The sequence below is a fragment of the Mercenaria mercenaria genome, chromosome 15, assembly GCF_021730395.1.
Source record: "Mercenaria mercenaria strain notata chromosome 15, MADL_Memer_1, whole genome shotgun sequence".
Lineage (NCBI taxonomy): Eukaryota > Metazoa > Mollusca > Bivalvia > Venerida > Veneridae > Mercenaria > Mercenaria mercenaria.
In genome coordinates, this window is record NC_069375.1 from 53,980,448 (window position 1) to 53,997,805 (window position 17,358).

Below are 17,358 nucleotides of genomic sequence, written 5' to 3' on the forward strand. Positions count from 1 at the left end.
AGATAAACTCTTGTTACAGAAGCATAATTATCTATCCTTCACATATACCTGAACAAAAAATACCTGTGACCAGGTAAAAGTTTAATTAAGACACTGAGGGGAATAAAGATGGTATTTTAGTCTATAATTTTTTTCTGGTCCTGTGACATTACAGGTTTGAATTACATTTAAAATTAGAAAGTTTAATGTTCTTACCTGATATCCTTCTTAAACTTAAGCATTTTTAGAGATTCCAGTTAAAATATTTTGCTCCATTCCATGTGCCAGCAACAACATGAACAAAGCACTTCCTGTTTACATTCAAATTTTTTTGGCACATGTATAACAACTTTAGAAGCCTTCATTTTCATTGGTTTCTATCTTGATGCAGGATTTCTCAGGATATCCTGGGATTTCCTGCATAAAGAAAATTATGATTTACATTTGTTACAGCTTACTGAATCTTATTTGAAGAAGTCCTGGCTTGTCCTGCCTGTTCCTCAATCAATTTATATAAGTCCTGGATTGTCTTGCCTTATCCTGTCTTCATTTATTCAGGTCCTGGCTTTTCCTGTCTTAAGCTGAGCTCTTAAAATATCACGTAGGATATCCCAGGATATCTCAGGATTTACCTGGGATATCCTGGCCTCCAGGATTTATTTCTGCATGGGATGTAGCTCATATTATCCAGGGTCATCATGACACTTTGTTTTCAAATGGGGGCACTTTGGCACTTTGCCCCTTGTAGGGGCCTCATGAACTGCTAAATGAATTTTCATCAAAACTTGGCCTTAAGTATCATTGTAAGGTTTTCTAAAAAAAAAGAAATTAAATGAGGGGGAGGGCACTCGACCCATTTTATAGGCCACTAGAGCTAAAAGTAGAAAAAAACCTTTAAACGACCTTTTCTCACGAACTGCATGATGGATCTCCATTCAACTTGGTCTGTAGCATAATTGTAAAGTCTGCTCTCAAACTTATTCAAATGGGGGGCACCAGTGAGGCCCCTTTAGGGGCTGCTTAAGTTAAAAATAGAAATACTTTTACTGACCTTTTCTCATGAACTGCTTGATGGATCTTCATCTAACTTTGTCTGTAGCACCATAATAAGTTTCTCATCTTATTTTGTTGAAATGGACAGCTTGACTTTTTATGAAAGACTAGTGTGCATTCCTAATTGCCAAATCCCAAATTACAGATACTCAATGCTAAATGTCAATGCTACTTGCTAAATGCCAAATGTTTAATGCCAAATAGCAAATGCTTATTGCCGATTGATAGATACTAATGTCAATTTCTTTACCTTTACCAGCTAAACATCTGTATCTCTTAAACTATTGAATATAACATTTAGTTATTTTAAAACATTTAAAGTTCTGCCAGTATGATTTGAAGCAATAACTTGCTCTACTGGTCAGGGGAACATGGGACCAACAATATTTGTCCGAAATACTTAAAGCAAAATATAATTTAAAGGATACATTTTTAATATATGCAGACCTTTATCTGAATAAGCATTTAGCATTTGATGTTTATTGTTTCACATTTAGCAGCTAGTTAACAACAGTAACAATTTGCATTTATCATTTGACAATACCTTTTGGCAGTCAATATTTTACACTAAGCATTTGACAAATATCATTTAGCATTTAGCTTTTGGCAAAGCATGGCACACCAGCCTTCCATATATTTTGCACCTATAGAAAATGTTTGATGCAATATACATCACTTCAGTGATGACCCTAATGCAACTTTTGACACTGTTCTAAACAGCTATTTTTATTACAGTACTAAAGCTCTTATACTGCACTCTTTTATTTCAAAACTGTTTTTAATTAATTAAGGTACAGTATGACAGAGCACTTGCAGATAAATCAATAATTGTCACTACATGGTTTGTCCTCTATATAGTGTAACCATGACAATACTTTTACTATTAACAGCAGTTTATAGAACACTATACAGAAAGTATAAACATCATATATTGTATGTGCTAAAGTAAAAATTAAATAATATGTGTTGATGTTAGTGAAGAGTAAATTTAAACTATCACAAGAAAGTGAAATCTAGAATGGATATGTGTTTGACTATTGAACCTGTTAAGATACCACGTCCTCAGATCTACACTTACATTGAATTGGCTGTTATTGCTAAACAAGAGGAGGTATGATTCTTCATTTTACTCATCATTAAATCTGTGGTGCCATGTACTTCACAACTGTGACTTATTAAGTTATAAGCATGGATAGTAACATATGTAAGAAAATATTTTTTATCACATAGGCAGTAGAACTGAAAAATACAAACTTCATGTAGGCACTGCCTGTTATAGAAATGTGTTAAATGCATGTAAGTGTACAGTCTAGGAAAATAAATTTTGTTTTCTGAAAAAAATATTTTGCCTAAAAAATGATGCTGGGTAGCATATTTGGGAAAAAAAATGGAGACAGCTCTGCTAAAACTTTATTGTAGGCTTAAGTGACTAGGTACTTATTTATTTTCCACAAACCATATACTTCCTACCTCTAAGAATGAAAAAGCCTACCTCGAGGTGGTGAAACCCTAATCTACTTGAAACAATGAATGAAAACATACTTTTATTTCAATCAATGCATAAAATTTGAAACCATGAGTTACTTTTCAATGTGGATAATTCTGATAAAATGATTGTGTAAAAACAAAATTAGTTTGCCTTTTGCGATGTTATATACATTTCCCTAAAAGATATTTGAAATTCTGTGATTTTTTAATACATATCCAAGAATTACTTGAAGATAAATTATTTATTAGGTAATGATCTATATAAAAAGCAAGCAGAAGTAATGGCTATACTTGATACTTGATACTTTGGAACTAACCTGTATATTGGAAAATATCACAGTGGTTATAAAGAAATCTGAAGGTTTATTGATCATGCTAGCAGCTATATGTATATATTCCTGAAAATCAATAATCATGTTACCTGAAATATCCAAAACATAGACTGAAGTAGATAGATGTGCTTTAAACAGTGACAGGCATGCTACACAATGCATGTCATCTGATCATGTGATAGAAAAACAAGATACATTTAAGTCCCAGTCACGCTGTCAGGTAAAAAAGACTTGGTATTACTTCATTTTTAAAACATTGGGAAAATCCAGACAATATCCATAAAAAATGTATGATCAAGAGCTCCGCTAAGCGGGGCAATATATGCCCGAAGGGTTACATCAGAAGATGTGAGCAAAATTAAAAGAACTTGACTGTTGAAGCCCAAAGGACAGGAACAACAAAGGGAAGAAATTCCAAAAAAAATTCTAAGTCCAGAAAAAAATATCTAAGTCCACAAAAAAGTCGTCTTTACCAGCTACAGATATGTCAAAATACACCTAAAAATTGGAGGTACCATCCATGTTGTACCACAGAAAAGTGGTCTCGGTTTTTCCCTACCGCCAATAATAAAAAATATTCAAAATAAGCTATTTATAATAACATAAAAGGGAAGTAATTCAAAAAAAATTATTGTTAGGGAACAAAAAATGGATCTGCCAAATAAAAACAGTAGCACTGCAATGCAGCGCAGTATACACAAAGCAAAGTCATATATGACCTTTGACCCCTAAGTGTGATCTTGACCTTGAAGCAAGTCATTCGAAACATGTGATCTGCGCGTCATCTCAGTGTGGTGAACATTTGCGCCAAGTTTCTTTGAAATCCTTCAAGTAGTTCAAGAGTTACAGAGTGGACACGAAGAAACTGATGTGACCTTTGACCCCTAAGTGTGACCTTGACCTTGAAGCGAGACATCCAAAACATGCGCTCTGCATGTCGTTGAACATTTGTGTCAAGTTTCTTTGAAATCCTTCAAGGAGTTCAGAATTACAGAGCGGACACGAAATTGCTAACGGACGGACCAACAGATGGACATGTGGACACCAGGGGTATAACATACAGGGTGGCCACCGACTCTGGAAAACAGGGAAAACAGGGAAAAATGCTAAAAAAAATTCCCTGCATGGAAAATTCAGGGAATTTGAAAATTTTGAAAAAATCAGGGAATTATCAGGGAATTTTTCAAAAATTGAAAGAAAAAATTAAAAAGACTGTATAATTATGTCTTCGCTACTGGTGGTTTCTCTACATAATAGTTACATTTATTTTATATAATACAGAATACTATACCTAGTAAAGGCACTCAGTGTTTGATGATTCTAAAACTGTTATTCATCAACTATAAGAGATATGTTTTTAGCTCGACTATTCGAAGAATAGGGGAGCTATCCTACTCTCCCCGGCGTCGGCGTGAGAGTCACACAAATGTTAAAGTTTACGTACCACCCCAAATATTTTCAAAATCCATTGAGATATTGCTTTCATATTTTGCATACTTGTTTACCATCATGACCCCAGTCTGTAAAAAGGAGGAGGCAACTCTATCAAGCATTTTGACTGAATTATGGCCCCTTTTCGACTTAGAATAAATGTTAAAGTTTGCGTACCACCCCAAATATTTTCAAAATCCATTGAGATATTGCTTTCATATTTTGCATACTTGTTGACCATCATGACCCCAGTCTGTAATAAAGAGGAGGCAACTCTATCAAGCATTTTGACTGAATTATGGCCCCTTTTTGACTTAGAATATGCTTATTATAATGTACTCATTGCTTATATTATACTATCAAGCACTGAGAATAGTCGAGCGCACTGTCCACTGACAACTCTTGTTGTTTCTAAAATGGAGAGAAGCTAAAAATGGAACTGAGGAACCATTGCCTCAGAGCTCAAATACTAATACACTGTTCTTTGAAAGCAAGCAGAAGTTGTTACACAACTAAAAACTAAAATGAATTGAGTGTCAGTATATTGCTGACATTAACAAAATGTATACCAACATTTGAATCATGCATTATAAGTACCTGTGTATTGGTAGTAGTTGCTTGTTACACTTTTGCTAGTTATTAACATTAGTCTTGAATAGCATAATTATGAAATGTATTTTTAAAACCATAAAATTAGTAACTTCATGAGAAAACTCTTTGGATTTGAAACCAGTAATGGAATCAAGACTAGCCTGTACATTCTATGTAGTCTGATCAGGATCCATGTTGTTTGTTTGTGCACATTAACTGTAACAGGCATAGGTCTATAAAAAGTTAAAATGAACAGGATGGTTCCTGACCAGAGTACAGGCTTTTTTAATCCATATTGTGGCCACAAAGTCATTATGCAAGTGTCCCATGTCATGACTTGAGTTCGAAACTCATTTACCAGAAAGATGAAATTGTTGTTATGAATGCAAGGAGGTGTTGACAGTTGTGTGCAAATTTAGTGGACTAATTCATTTTCAAAGAAACACTGAATGGCTAGAATGTTTGTGATGTAGAACATTGATAATGTTTAGAAAGTTATATATTTGTAATGCTTTAAGGCTTATTTGTAACCTTCTGCTTTAATATGCAGTATGATTATGAAGATTGTAGTGTCTTTGTGGCATTATAAATCAGGCTCAGTTCATTTACATTAAAACATGATAACTGATTATAGCTGTAATCACATTGTTAATTGTACCCCCCGACAAAAAGTTGTAAGGGGTGGGGGGTATACTGGTTTCAGGTTGTCTGTCTGTCTCTCCGTAGACACAATTTTGTGCGCACCATCTCTCCTCATCCCCTTGACACAATTTAATGAAACTTCACACAAGTGATCAGTAACAACAGTAGTTGTGCATGGGGCATGTTAGGTTCTTTCAGAAAAAAAAATTACAGAGTTATGGGACTTTGTTTTTTGTTACTATACTATATACATAGACACAATCTTGTGCACACCATCTCTCCTGATCCCCTTGACACAATTTAATGAAACTTCACACAAGTGATCATTAACAATAGTAGCGGTGCATTGGGCATGTTTGGTTCTTTCAGAATTTTTTTTGCAGAGTTATGGGACTTTGTTTTTTTTTACTATACTACAATGTATATACATAGACACAATCTTGTTCGCACCATTTTTTTCTTTATCCCCTTGACACAGTTTAATGAAACTTCACACAAGGGATCAGTAACAGTAATAGTTGTGCATGGTGCATGTTAGATTCTTTCAGAAAAAAAAACTGCAGAGTTACGGGACTTTGTTTTTTGTTACTATACTATATACATAGACACAATCTTGTGTGCACCATCTCTCCTGATCCCCTTGGCACAATTTAATGAAACTTCACACAAGTGATCCGCAACAACAGTAGTTGTGCATGGGGCATGTTTGGTTCTTTCAGAATTTTTTTTTGCAGAGTTATGGTACTTTGTTTTTTTGTTACTATACTATATACATAGACACAATTTTGTGCGCACCATCTCTCCTCATCCCATTGACACAATTTAATGAAACTTCACACAAGAGATCAGTAACAACAGAAGTTGTGCATTGGGCATGTTAGGTTCTTTCAACAACAAAAATTGCAGAGTTATGGGATTTTGTTTCTTGTTAACATACTATGTACATACAGTCTGCATATGCAATCTTGTGTGCGCCTAATCTTCCAAACCCTTGCACACAACTTAATGAAACTTCACACAAGTGATCAGTTCCAACCCTAGTTGTGCATGGTGCATGTTACGTTCTTTTAGATAAATATTCTGCATAGTTATGGGACTTTGTTTTTTGTTACAATACTGTATACATACAGTCTATATACATCAAGTCCACATAATTATGCAATCTTGTGTGCATCAAATTGCAATGTTCTGTGTCAGTGCATGCGGGGAGTACATTCATCACCTTTATTGATAGCTCTAGTTTGAATAATCAATGTTATAGGCAATAAAAGACTCTGGAATTAGTATCACCACAAGTTACAAAATAAATAATGGTATGTACATGTTTGTGAAATGTAAGTAATTGCTGCTGAAGTATTGAAGTTTTCTTTTTTGAGCTGTTTTGAGTTGTTACTTACCATGCTTACTACTCTTACTGAAGTTGCTCAATGAGATCTTAAATTACCTATATAATTGATTATTGAAGCAGGATTCTGAAAATAAAGTAAATAGTGAATATATTTTCAAGGTATAAAAAGTAAATATAATTTCATATGTATATAAAATAGATGTAAAATAAACAAGTTTATTGGTAGAGAAGGTATGTCTAGAAGGGGAGGATGGAGGCCATAATATTACTACATTTATATTCACTATTGTTGCTACGCCAAACAAAGTATCAGGGAAACTGACTATCCTGTCAGGGAAAATTTAGGGAATTATCAGGGAAATTTACTTCAGATTTTTGGTGGCCACCCTGACATAATACGTCCCTTCCCTTACAGAAGAAAAAGGCCTGCTGCGTACTCTTGCTGTGTACATACTGCGTATATGATGCGTACATAATGTGTACTGAAATCAAGGGCTTTAAATAGTACGCAGGATATACACCGCACAAACACCGATAGTACGTTTGTAGTACACTTTTGACATGCAAATGAGCTCTGCCGCGTACTACTTGCTGGGTACATGCTGTGGACTACATAGTACACAGGATGTACGCTGGAGGAAATTAGTATACGGGAAATAGTACGCAGCATGTACGCGGCACATACACTTTTTCACATGCAAATGAGCCTGCGGTGTACTACCCCTGCGGCGTACATGCTGTGTACTCCTGGCCCGAATCCTGCGGCGTACATGCTGTGTACTCCTGCTGCATACATGCTGTGTACTCTTGTGGCGAAACTGCTGTGATAATGTAAATTCCTTACCCCACCAACTTTCGTATGCAAATGCTGATCATTTGGACAGAAAAAAACAGAAAAAAGATAAGTGACATGCATCAATAAGTATTTACCCTTACCAAAATAATGTAGATTGATGTTATCAAATAAATTAGTATGCTTTTCTTCATCCACTTTTCAATGAAATAAATCAATTTTTGTAGCATGTAATTTGGTAAACATTTGAAGAAAATGGCGTAACTGCATCAAGGGGAAACAACTTTAATGCAACTAAATATAAGTGTTATAATTTATTATAGACCATGTGTGCGTAGTATGTATTTATTTTGATTAAAATCCATCTGAGAACAATCTAGGACTGGAATTATATAAGCATTTATACACTTTTACGTCCGTAAAAAGTAGCGCACCAAAAAATTTTGGATTGATTTTTTCCAATGGGGCGAGCGCTATTAGCCAAAAACGTTCTGAAAATATACGAGCGGCAAATCAGATGAACAACTTTTTAATTTGGTGAGGCCTTAATGAGTTAACATAACGAGCATTAAAGCCCTTATAAAACATGATAGAATGGTGTTTTGCTTAAGAGTATTCAAATAACAGTGAGAGCTATTAATTCTTCTCATTCGGGCGCTGTTGAGGCATTATCTTGGTAATTATACAATACAATACAATACAATAAGTTTTATTTCAAGTCGGCAAGACACAAACATATGAAACATAAGCTCTGATGAGCTTTTTAACCGACCATTAACAAATATATATGAGGTCAACAAGAATATAAATAGCTGTAAAAGAAAATGTTATATATTATTTCATGTATTACAAAATGTAATGCAACGAAGTTCAAATAAGGCTTTTCAATTATCCCAGTTAGAAAGCTCCAGGATTAATTCAAAATGAAAAGAATATATTTTTACACTGCATGCAAGGTGCAGCTCAAAAATCACTAAGATGTAAGCTTCACAAATGAACATTGCGAATAGTTTGGTAAATTTTCATTGTTCAGAATACCGGTAATCTGAACTATTCTATGCTATTAAGATAAAAGTTACTCGGAAATCAAGTTCTTGCTTCCAAAAAAAAAAAAAATGTACAAATCCTTCCTGCATGATGTGTACTTCAGACTTTTACCTAAAAAAATTCAAAGTATAAACACCAAAAGAAAATGAACAAGTTTACTTCAGACTTTAACTTATGAAAAAAAAAAAAACTAAGTATAAATGCCAAAAGAAATTGAACAAGTCTTTCCCGGGTATATGAAGTGTACTGCACAAATTTCAAAGTATCTGCGGTGTACATGCAGTGTACTATTTTCTTGTACAAGTCCCTCCTGCGTACATGCAGTGTACTCCTTAAATTTTCAGAGTCTGTGCTGCGTACTTGAAGTGTACTAGTGACCTCCTGCATACATGCTGTGTACTCGTCGAAATAGTATGCGGCATGTACGCGGCATGCGGTGTATGTAAAATGTACTCCTCTGGCCTACTACTGTGTTCGCGGCATATACACAGCAAATACGCAGCATGTACGCCACAGAGGCTTACTTCTGCATGTCATCTCAGTGTGGTGAACATTAAATTTTGTGTCAAGTTTCTTTGAAATCCTTCACAGGGTTCAGAGTTACAGAGCGGACACGAAATCGCTAACGGACAGACTGACAGACAGACACCGGGGTTATAATAAGGCTATACATGTAATGATGATTTCTCCAGGCAGATTGATTTGATATGTTTTATACTGGTACTACAACATTTTTACAAGTTAGATCCATATATAAGAAGTGCTCATGTCGTTGTATCATGTTGTTGTATCAGTAAGAAGACAATTAGTTATCATAGATATACCTAAGACTGTTAAGACTGTTAACAATCCAATATTGCAATTGCACAATATATACAGGCCTTTTTCTGCCTATTTTGGTACAAAGTACATGGAAATGGGATTTTAGTTGTAAAATTTGCTAAATTGCTAAAATAATATTGACAAAATTATTGTTTTAGGAAATATTTTGTACCTGACTTTGTTAATGGATTTTATCTGCAAAATTAGTCTCATCAAATTTTCATCAAATACAGAGAAAGGACAAAAGTAGTACTGTAATTAGTTTTTAGATTGAGTCACCTTCTATCTATCTCCCTTGTGTAAAATATGTTCTAATATGCTTGTCTCTGTTAAAACACTCTTACCCTAGAATGACATCACGTTAACGTGCGGTGACGTCAATGTTTTTGTGCGGCTAAGAAAGAGCGCTTCTATATTTTATCTAATGTTTTAAATTAACGGCATGTTAGAATCAAAATAATTTATAGCAAAACCGTGTTTTAACACTATTTATACACTCCGGTGGTAATACGTCGTACAAATAATTTCACTCGGGCTACGCCTTCATGAAATTATTACGCCCAACGTATAACCGCCCATCGTGCATAAATAGTGTTAAAACACTCTTTTGCTATAAATTATTTCTTAAGTAAAACATTTCAGAAAATCTGCTAGTCTGCAGCTGATGATTTTAACATGATGAAGCAGCTAGTTTCTTAAAAGTCTTTTTTATCCACAGAGACCAAATTAAATTATGTACATGTAAAAATATCAATTAATTGCTTAGTTTTATCTAGGGCTGGGACGATTTCAAAATAATTGAAACCGGTGTATCATTTAATGTATGAAATCGAATCAAACCGGTTAATTGTGATGTTTATTGTTTGAGAGCGATTAGTGGTTTTGCAAAATTGAAACCGGTTTCACCTAGTAATTAATCAAATCGGATTAACCGAGTAATCGTCCAAGTCCTAGTTTTATCAGTAAATTGTCTACAAAGCATTGTTATTGCACTGCACATGTTGAGAATTGAATACAAAGTGTCAAAGAATTAACAATATCACTTTACATGTATGTTTGTAAAACATTTTAATATGTACGTTTGTAAAACATTTTTATCCCCCGCCAAAGGTGGAGGGATATAGTTTTGGCATCATCCATCCACCCAGAGCCATATCTAGGAAGTTACATTTAGAATATTTAAATACTGATAAAACTTCATATACATGTTCACCACTATAGGGAAATGCGGCCTGTCAAGTTCCAGTCAGATTGCCCAAGTACCACCAGAGTTATGGCCCTTAGAAGTTTCTAGTGTTGACTATATAGGGTACTACAAATGTGGCAGTTTCTGCTTCATAACTTGTGACATATTTGACCTAGAACTATGAAACTTAACTGAATTTAGATCACCATAATGTGGTAGTGCACATCAGGATCTCTTTAGTAACTACAGGGTTATTGCCCTTTAATTGTTTAAAAATCCACAGATTGTAGAATTTCATTAAATTTCTTTCATTTTTTTCCATGCACATTTGTTATCAACATGTGAAGTTGTTTTTTTAACGAAATATTCCATGAAAATATATCAACATGCAAAGTTGTATCCTCCCTCCACCTCGCTCCTCCCCACAGTCACCCCCACCACCCAGTCGTGAACCCCCCCCCCCCCCCCCCCCCCCCAACATTTTTTTTTTCAAACCTTCCATGAATATTTATCAACAGAAGTTGTAACCCCCCCCCCCCCACCACCACCACTTCTGTTCCAGTTTTCTTACTTGATTGTGCTGTCTGAAGGACTTCTATTCTTTAAGTTCAAATGTAATGAAATTATATGCTTCTTAGCAACATCCTAAACTTTTTGCCGGATATATTTCTTTGCCATTCCTCAACACAAACAAATTTTGCGATGGATAACAGTTTATTGAATTTGCTTGTTTTATACAATTATGTATAAAATTATGAAAATTCCCAAATGTATTTTATTTATTTGTGAACTTAATGAGAGTGAGGTAAAATCTTAAGGCCAGGAATCATCTTACTTATATGGTTGATGGCACTATACATTATTTACACTGCTTGAAACTGTCGGAAAGATTTCATGTTTTTATTTTGTGGACAGGAATCAAGACAGATTAAGGATGGCAAGAAGAAGTATGGTGAAGTTCCATTATACATCATTCCTGTGTACAAAACCAAGCCTACATTAGGGATGGCTATAGAAGGTGGAGCAAATACTAGGCAGCCAGTACCTAGAGTCATCAGTTTACAGGTATAAATTTCACTATATATCTGATATGGCATTGTGTGAAAGACTAATTGATAAATTGATAAGTTCAATGCTAAAGGCAGGTCATTAATTTTTGTAAGCTCATTCCACTGATATGTGAATGGTCAGGCATCTATTGTCAACAATTTTACATAAACAATTACACCAAACATGGTCTGTAGCATGGTGGCAAGTTTATTCAAGTGGTTCCCCTTGACCTATATAGGGTCTTTTCAGGAGTCGCTAGGGCTAAAAATAGAAATACTGTTAAACACATTCTTCTAATAAAGGCATTGATTGGATACTAAAATGAGCAAATGTAAGCCAATTACCAGGGTGTGGGAGGTTGGGGGCTGGGGGAGTGGAATGCAATGGATTTGATTGGTTCTGGATGTCTGAAGATGACAAGTCAGTGTGAAGATTCATATCTAGATGTTTGAGTGTTGTGTACTTAAGTTGGGTATCTTTGACCTTAAATTTGTCATTTGCAGCAGTGGTATTTAGGAGAGCAATATATATCATAGTATTCATTATACCAAATTTATAAAAGAGCCGTTATGACCCTTGTGTATTAGTAAATATTGTATTGACTTTTTTCGTAAATCATCTGTAACTCTTTCTACCTAGCACTACTGATACAATAGCAGATTCCTATTAGTATTTGTTGCAAACACTTTATAGTTCATAGGGATACAGTTATTTATTTCAGATACCTTAGTCTGTAAGAGACATTTCTAGATTTACTCTTTAAATCATTGCTTTTTCTGTGTTGTAGCCTGGTGGTTCAGCATACGAGTCTGGAGGTCTGAAAGTTGGTCACATGATCCTGGAAGTGAATGGAACAAGTCTGATAGGCCTTGATCACATAACTGCAGCTAAAACTGTTGCTGAAGCTTTTAAGAACAATAGTCATGATTACATGGAATTACTTGTTACAGATTCTGATGTAAAAATTAAACTTGATAGTAATTAACAATTACAGTCAAGTAGGAAGAATTATATCTAGAGACAAGCTGCAGTCATATATGTGAAATCCGGTTACATATTGCAACTGATGCTTACACATCCACAACCAGTATTTTTGGCTAGTTTACTAGTTACACGTGTTGGAAACTTATGACTTAAGTACTGTATTGTCTGAAATAGGACTTCTTTCTCACATAAAGCTCTACTCAAATATTTCCAAGAATAGAAATTATTTGTTTTCTCTATGGTAATTTACTACCCGTTACCGGTAACTGCAAAAAAAAATGTTGATGTTTGTGTAACTACCTTACATATGTACGAGTACAGGTGTGAACAGATCTGTTGAGGACAGTTATATTGGGGACTGGTTCTAGTGAGGACAAAATAATGTAATGAGGACAGATGTAATGAGGACAGCTGGTGTATTGGGAACATGTGTATTGAGGACGGTTGTACATGGGAGACGTGAATTCAGGACATTTGTATTGGGGACAGGTGTATTGTTATTATCTTTCTTAAGTTAAAGAAAATCAAAATGAAAGAAAGGAAGTATAGTATGTGGAAAAAACTGACACTTCCTACTGGTCTGACATGCAGCAATTCATTCAGTGTTTTCCTGTTGAACCAAAATTAGAGAGTGAAATAGTTGAATTCTGGTCTTGGTTTTTGTATCAGTTTTAGTAATGTTAAGAACTTCATATTAATTTTATGCTCACCTTTCTTGAACAAAAGGTGGTACATTGTTTTATTCATGTTGGCATGTCTGTCAGTTTATAAGTAGATTGTAGTTTCTAAGAGAAGACTTTTGTCTACATAAGTCAAACTTCATAGGGTGGTTATTTGAGGACAGTAGATAAAGCCAATTAGAGATCCATCGTTCAAGGTCAGAATGACCTTTTGAGACTGAACATTCTTTCCAACAGGAGAATCTTTAGGCCTAATTAGGTCAAACATCACACAGTGACTGCTTGTGCTTGATAGATGACTCTTACTGTTAAGGAATCATTAGGTTAAAAAAGTCAAATGACCTTGTGACTGACCATGATTGTTGCCAGTAATTTCCTGTGGACAATAGATGATCCTAGTGCTTTGAGTAGGTCAAAAGGTCATGGCCACACTGACGCTGAGACTAGAAATGGTCTCAGATTAGTAACTGAAGATGCTTAAGTGTAGGGCTGTCAGATTTTATGGTATGATCACCTGCAGTCAGAACAAGACCCCTAATGTTTTGTTAGGGTCAGTATGATTAATGCCACAGAGATTTGCAGCTAGTTTTGGCGCTTATGCCACAGAGATTTTTGGCGGGGGGGCAGTGGGGGTGATTAGGTCAAATGTGACTGTCGCAGTAATGATAACACTGAAAACAGTTTGACCAAGGACTGTCATTGGATGACTGCTTGTTGTCAGTAGATTACTGCTATTGTTTTTGGGGCCAGGAGATCAAGTTAACTCGAGTCTAAAAATGCTTTAATATATTGAAAAAAAATCTGAGCATATGACCATGAAAAATGTGTTTCTGTGTTCAGCAGAAAACCCTCATTGTTTCAGGGGTCAGCTGGTCAAAGGTCAAGGTTATCTGGGACTGAATGATACACACCCTGTTACCTTCGACAAGCCATCTTCGGAGAGGGCATATTGGTTTTACAAAAGAACACTACATTGCAAACTGGGTCAGTAAGACCAAAATCTATTTTAAGAATCATTTTTCTAACCCACAGGTCTTTGAATGTATGCATTTTCACAGATTGTTGTGAACTAATTAGAATTTTGTTCAGATTATTCATGTTGTCAAAAATTATTGCTAGAGTTTTAAGCTGTCTTTGTTTTTATTTTTAAGCCACATTGTCTATTTATATAGCACATGCATCTAACAAATTACTGGTAAGCTTAGTGCCATTCAGAGCTATTCTAGCATAAAACTGCTTCTCTGTCGTTGAGGAACAATATATAATTATATATTGTTAGTTTTTACACATTTTTTAGAGCATGTTCATTTTGTGTTATAACATCTTCAGTATCCCTCTGGATATACATGTACCCTCACTACACCCATCCCTCAGGATACATGGGTATCCTCTGTCTACTGGTCTTAGGCACCAACCAATTTCTTGGGATTCTGCAGAAGTTATAACATGAAGAACATGTTTGGCCCATTATTGTGATCACTTATCACCTGCCAACTGTCTGTCTAAACTTTATAAAGTAGGATATTAACACAGAAAGGTTAACTGTAAGAGCCTCCATGGCGGAATGGTTCATGTCGCTGACTTTGAATCACTTTCCCTTCAAAGATCTGGGTTTGAGCCTCGCTCATGGCATTGAATACACAGAGGGGCACCTAGGATCTTCCTCCACTATCAAAAGCTGGAAAGGCACCTTATAACCTGTATTTGTGCTGATGTGACATTAAACCTGATGCAATGGAGGCTAATTTATTTTGTTTAAAATTTACATGAAAGGTGGATAATTCCTTTTGCATTTGCTTTCAGTGAAAGATTTTTTTCTTGCATACCATAATATACAGCTAATTGGAGAAATAAAAGAAATCATAACATAGAGCATTGCTCACTTTTGCATGTGTATTTAAACAAAGTATGGGCAAAATACATCTGTTAACAAAAATGATGGCCTGATGTGATATTTTCATAGGTGCACGTCAACATGGAGGTCTGGTTTAGCTTAATCTTTGGTAGCCTAACTTTATGTATTTCTCATATATCAAATTTTTTGTCAAAAGTTAACTATAATGAAGAAAACAGAATTATCAAGTATTTAATTTGTGTGGGTACTCTTAGATTTATTGTGTTGTGCATTTTGCAAAAGGTATTTCACCTACAGTTATCAAACCTCATAGGATTGTTACTCAGCATGTGAAGTTGTACATCTGGGATTTTGTTTAGGATTTCACTCAGTCAGGCGAGAGTTATCCTACCACCTGATGACCCACCCCTACCCTTCTACCATCCAAAGGTAATATAAAAGTTACTTAGTATTTTCAGCAAGTAACATATAAGCCGCACCATGAGAAAACCAACATAGTGCATTTGCGAACAACATTGATGCAGACCAGCCTGCGCATCCACGCAGTCTGGTCAGGATCCATGCTATTCGCTTTCAAAGCTCATTGCAATTATTAATTAATGGTTACAAATGCACTATGTTGGTTTTCTCATGGCGTGGCTCATATGAAGTTAACTACCAACAGGTGATTCTAACATCACAAGATACACTTTTATGGACACAGTTTGGTAAAATGCCAGTGACAAAACACAATTATGCAATTTTACCGAGCTGTATGATGTTTTGCCATTGAGGTAAAAAAAATCATGGTAATTTTAATGCAACATGTGTAATATACCTTCAATGAAGGAATACATTTGGACTGTAAATATTCAGCTTCATCTGTTCAATCACTGACTTCTTGTCCTTGAGTTGAAAACATTGCCAGCTTTCATAGTAAAATTGCTGGCTTATCGATGAAATTGTCTCCCTTGAAAATACGCTATCGGCGTTATCGATTGTTCGATCCAATTGATTTTGCTACTATAGAGATATATAGGAAATGATTTTTATACGCCCGTTTGAAAAACGGGACGTATTATGGGAACGCCCCTGGCGGGCGGTTGGGCGGGCGGGCGGGCGGGCGGGCGGCGTCCAGAGACCTTGTCCGGAGCATATCTTCTACATGCATGGAGGGATTTTGATGAAACTTGGCACAGTTGTTCACCATCATGAGACGGAGTGTCATGCGCAAGAACCAGGTCCCTAGGTCTAAGGTCAAGGTCACACTTAGAGGTCAAAGGTCAAATTCAAGAATGACTTTGTCCGGAGCATATCTTCTTCATGTATGGAGGGATTTTGATGAAAGTTGGCACAATTGTTCATCATCATGAGACGGAGTGTCATGCGCAAAAACCAGGTCCCTAGGTCTAAGGTCAAGGTCACACTTAGAGGTCAAAGGATACAAGAATGAAAAATTCAAGAATGACTTTGTCCGGAGCATATCTTCTTCATGCATGGAATGATTTTGATGTAGCTTGGCACAGTTGTTCACCATAATGAGAGGGAGTGTCATGCGCAAGAACCAGGTTCCTAGGTCTAAGGTCAAGGTCACACTTAGAGGTCAAAGGATACAAGAATGAAAACTTTGTCCGGAGCATATCTTCTTCATGCATGAAAGGACTTTGATGTAGCTTGGCAAAATTGTTCACCATCATGAGACGGAGTGTCATGCGCAAGAACCAGGTCCCTAGGGGTAAGGTCAAGGTCACACTTAGAGGTCAAAGGATACAAGAATGAAAACTTTGTCCGGAGCATTTCTTCTTCATGCATTGAGGGATTTTGATACAACTTGGCACAAATGTTCACAAGGATGAGACGGAGTGTCATGCGCAAGAACCAGGTCCCTCGGTCTAAGGTCAAGGTCACACTTAAAGGTCAAAGGTCAGATACAAGAATGACTTTGTCCGGAGCATTTCTTCTTCATGCATGGAGGGATTTTGATGTAACTTGGCACAATTGTACACCATCATGAGACGGAGTGTCATGCACTATTCCCTTCTTTTGAATTACTTCCCTTTGCTGTTACTATAAATAGCTTATATTGTAACTTTTTCAT

General features: G+C 35.8%; 1 protein-coding gene across 1 annotated transcript in view; it reads left to right on the top strand.

Moving 5' to 3' along the window:
- LOC123564600 (whirlin-like) overlaps positions 1 to 14,761 on the top strand; it is a 49,684-nt gene extending 34,923 nt beyond the window's left edge. The window contains exons 16-17 of the mRNA XM_053525295.1: positions 11,628 to 11,777; positions 12,550 to 14,761. Of these exons, the coding sequence (XP_053381270.1) occupies positions 11,628 to 11,777; positions 12,550 to 12,747 (348 nt within the window). The 3' untranslated portion in view covers positions 12,748 to 14,761. The remainder of the gene's footprint in view (positions 1 to 11,627; positions 11,778 to 12,549) is intronic.
- The last annotated feature ends 2,597 nt before the right edge of the window (positions 14,762 to 17,358 follow it).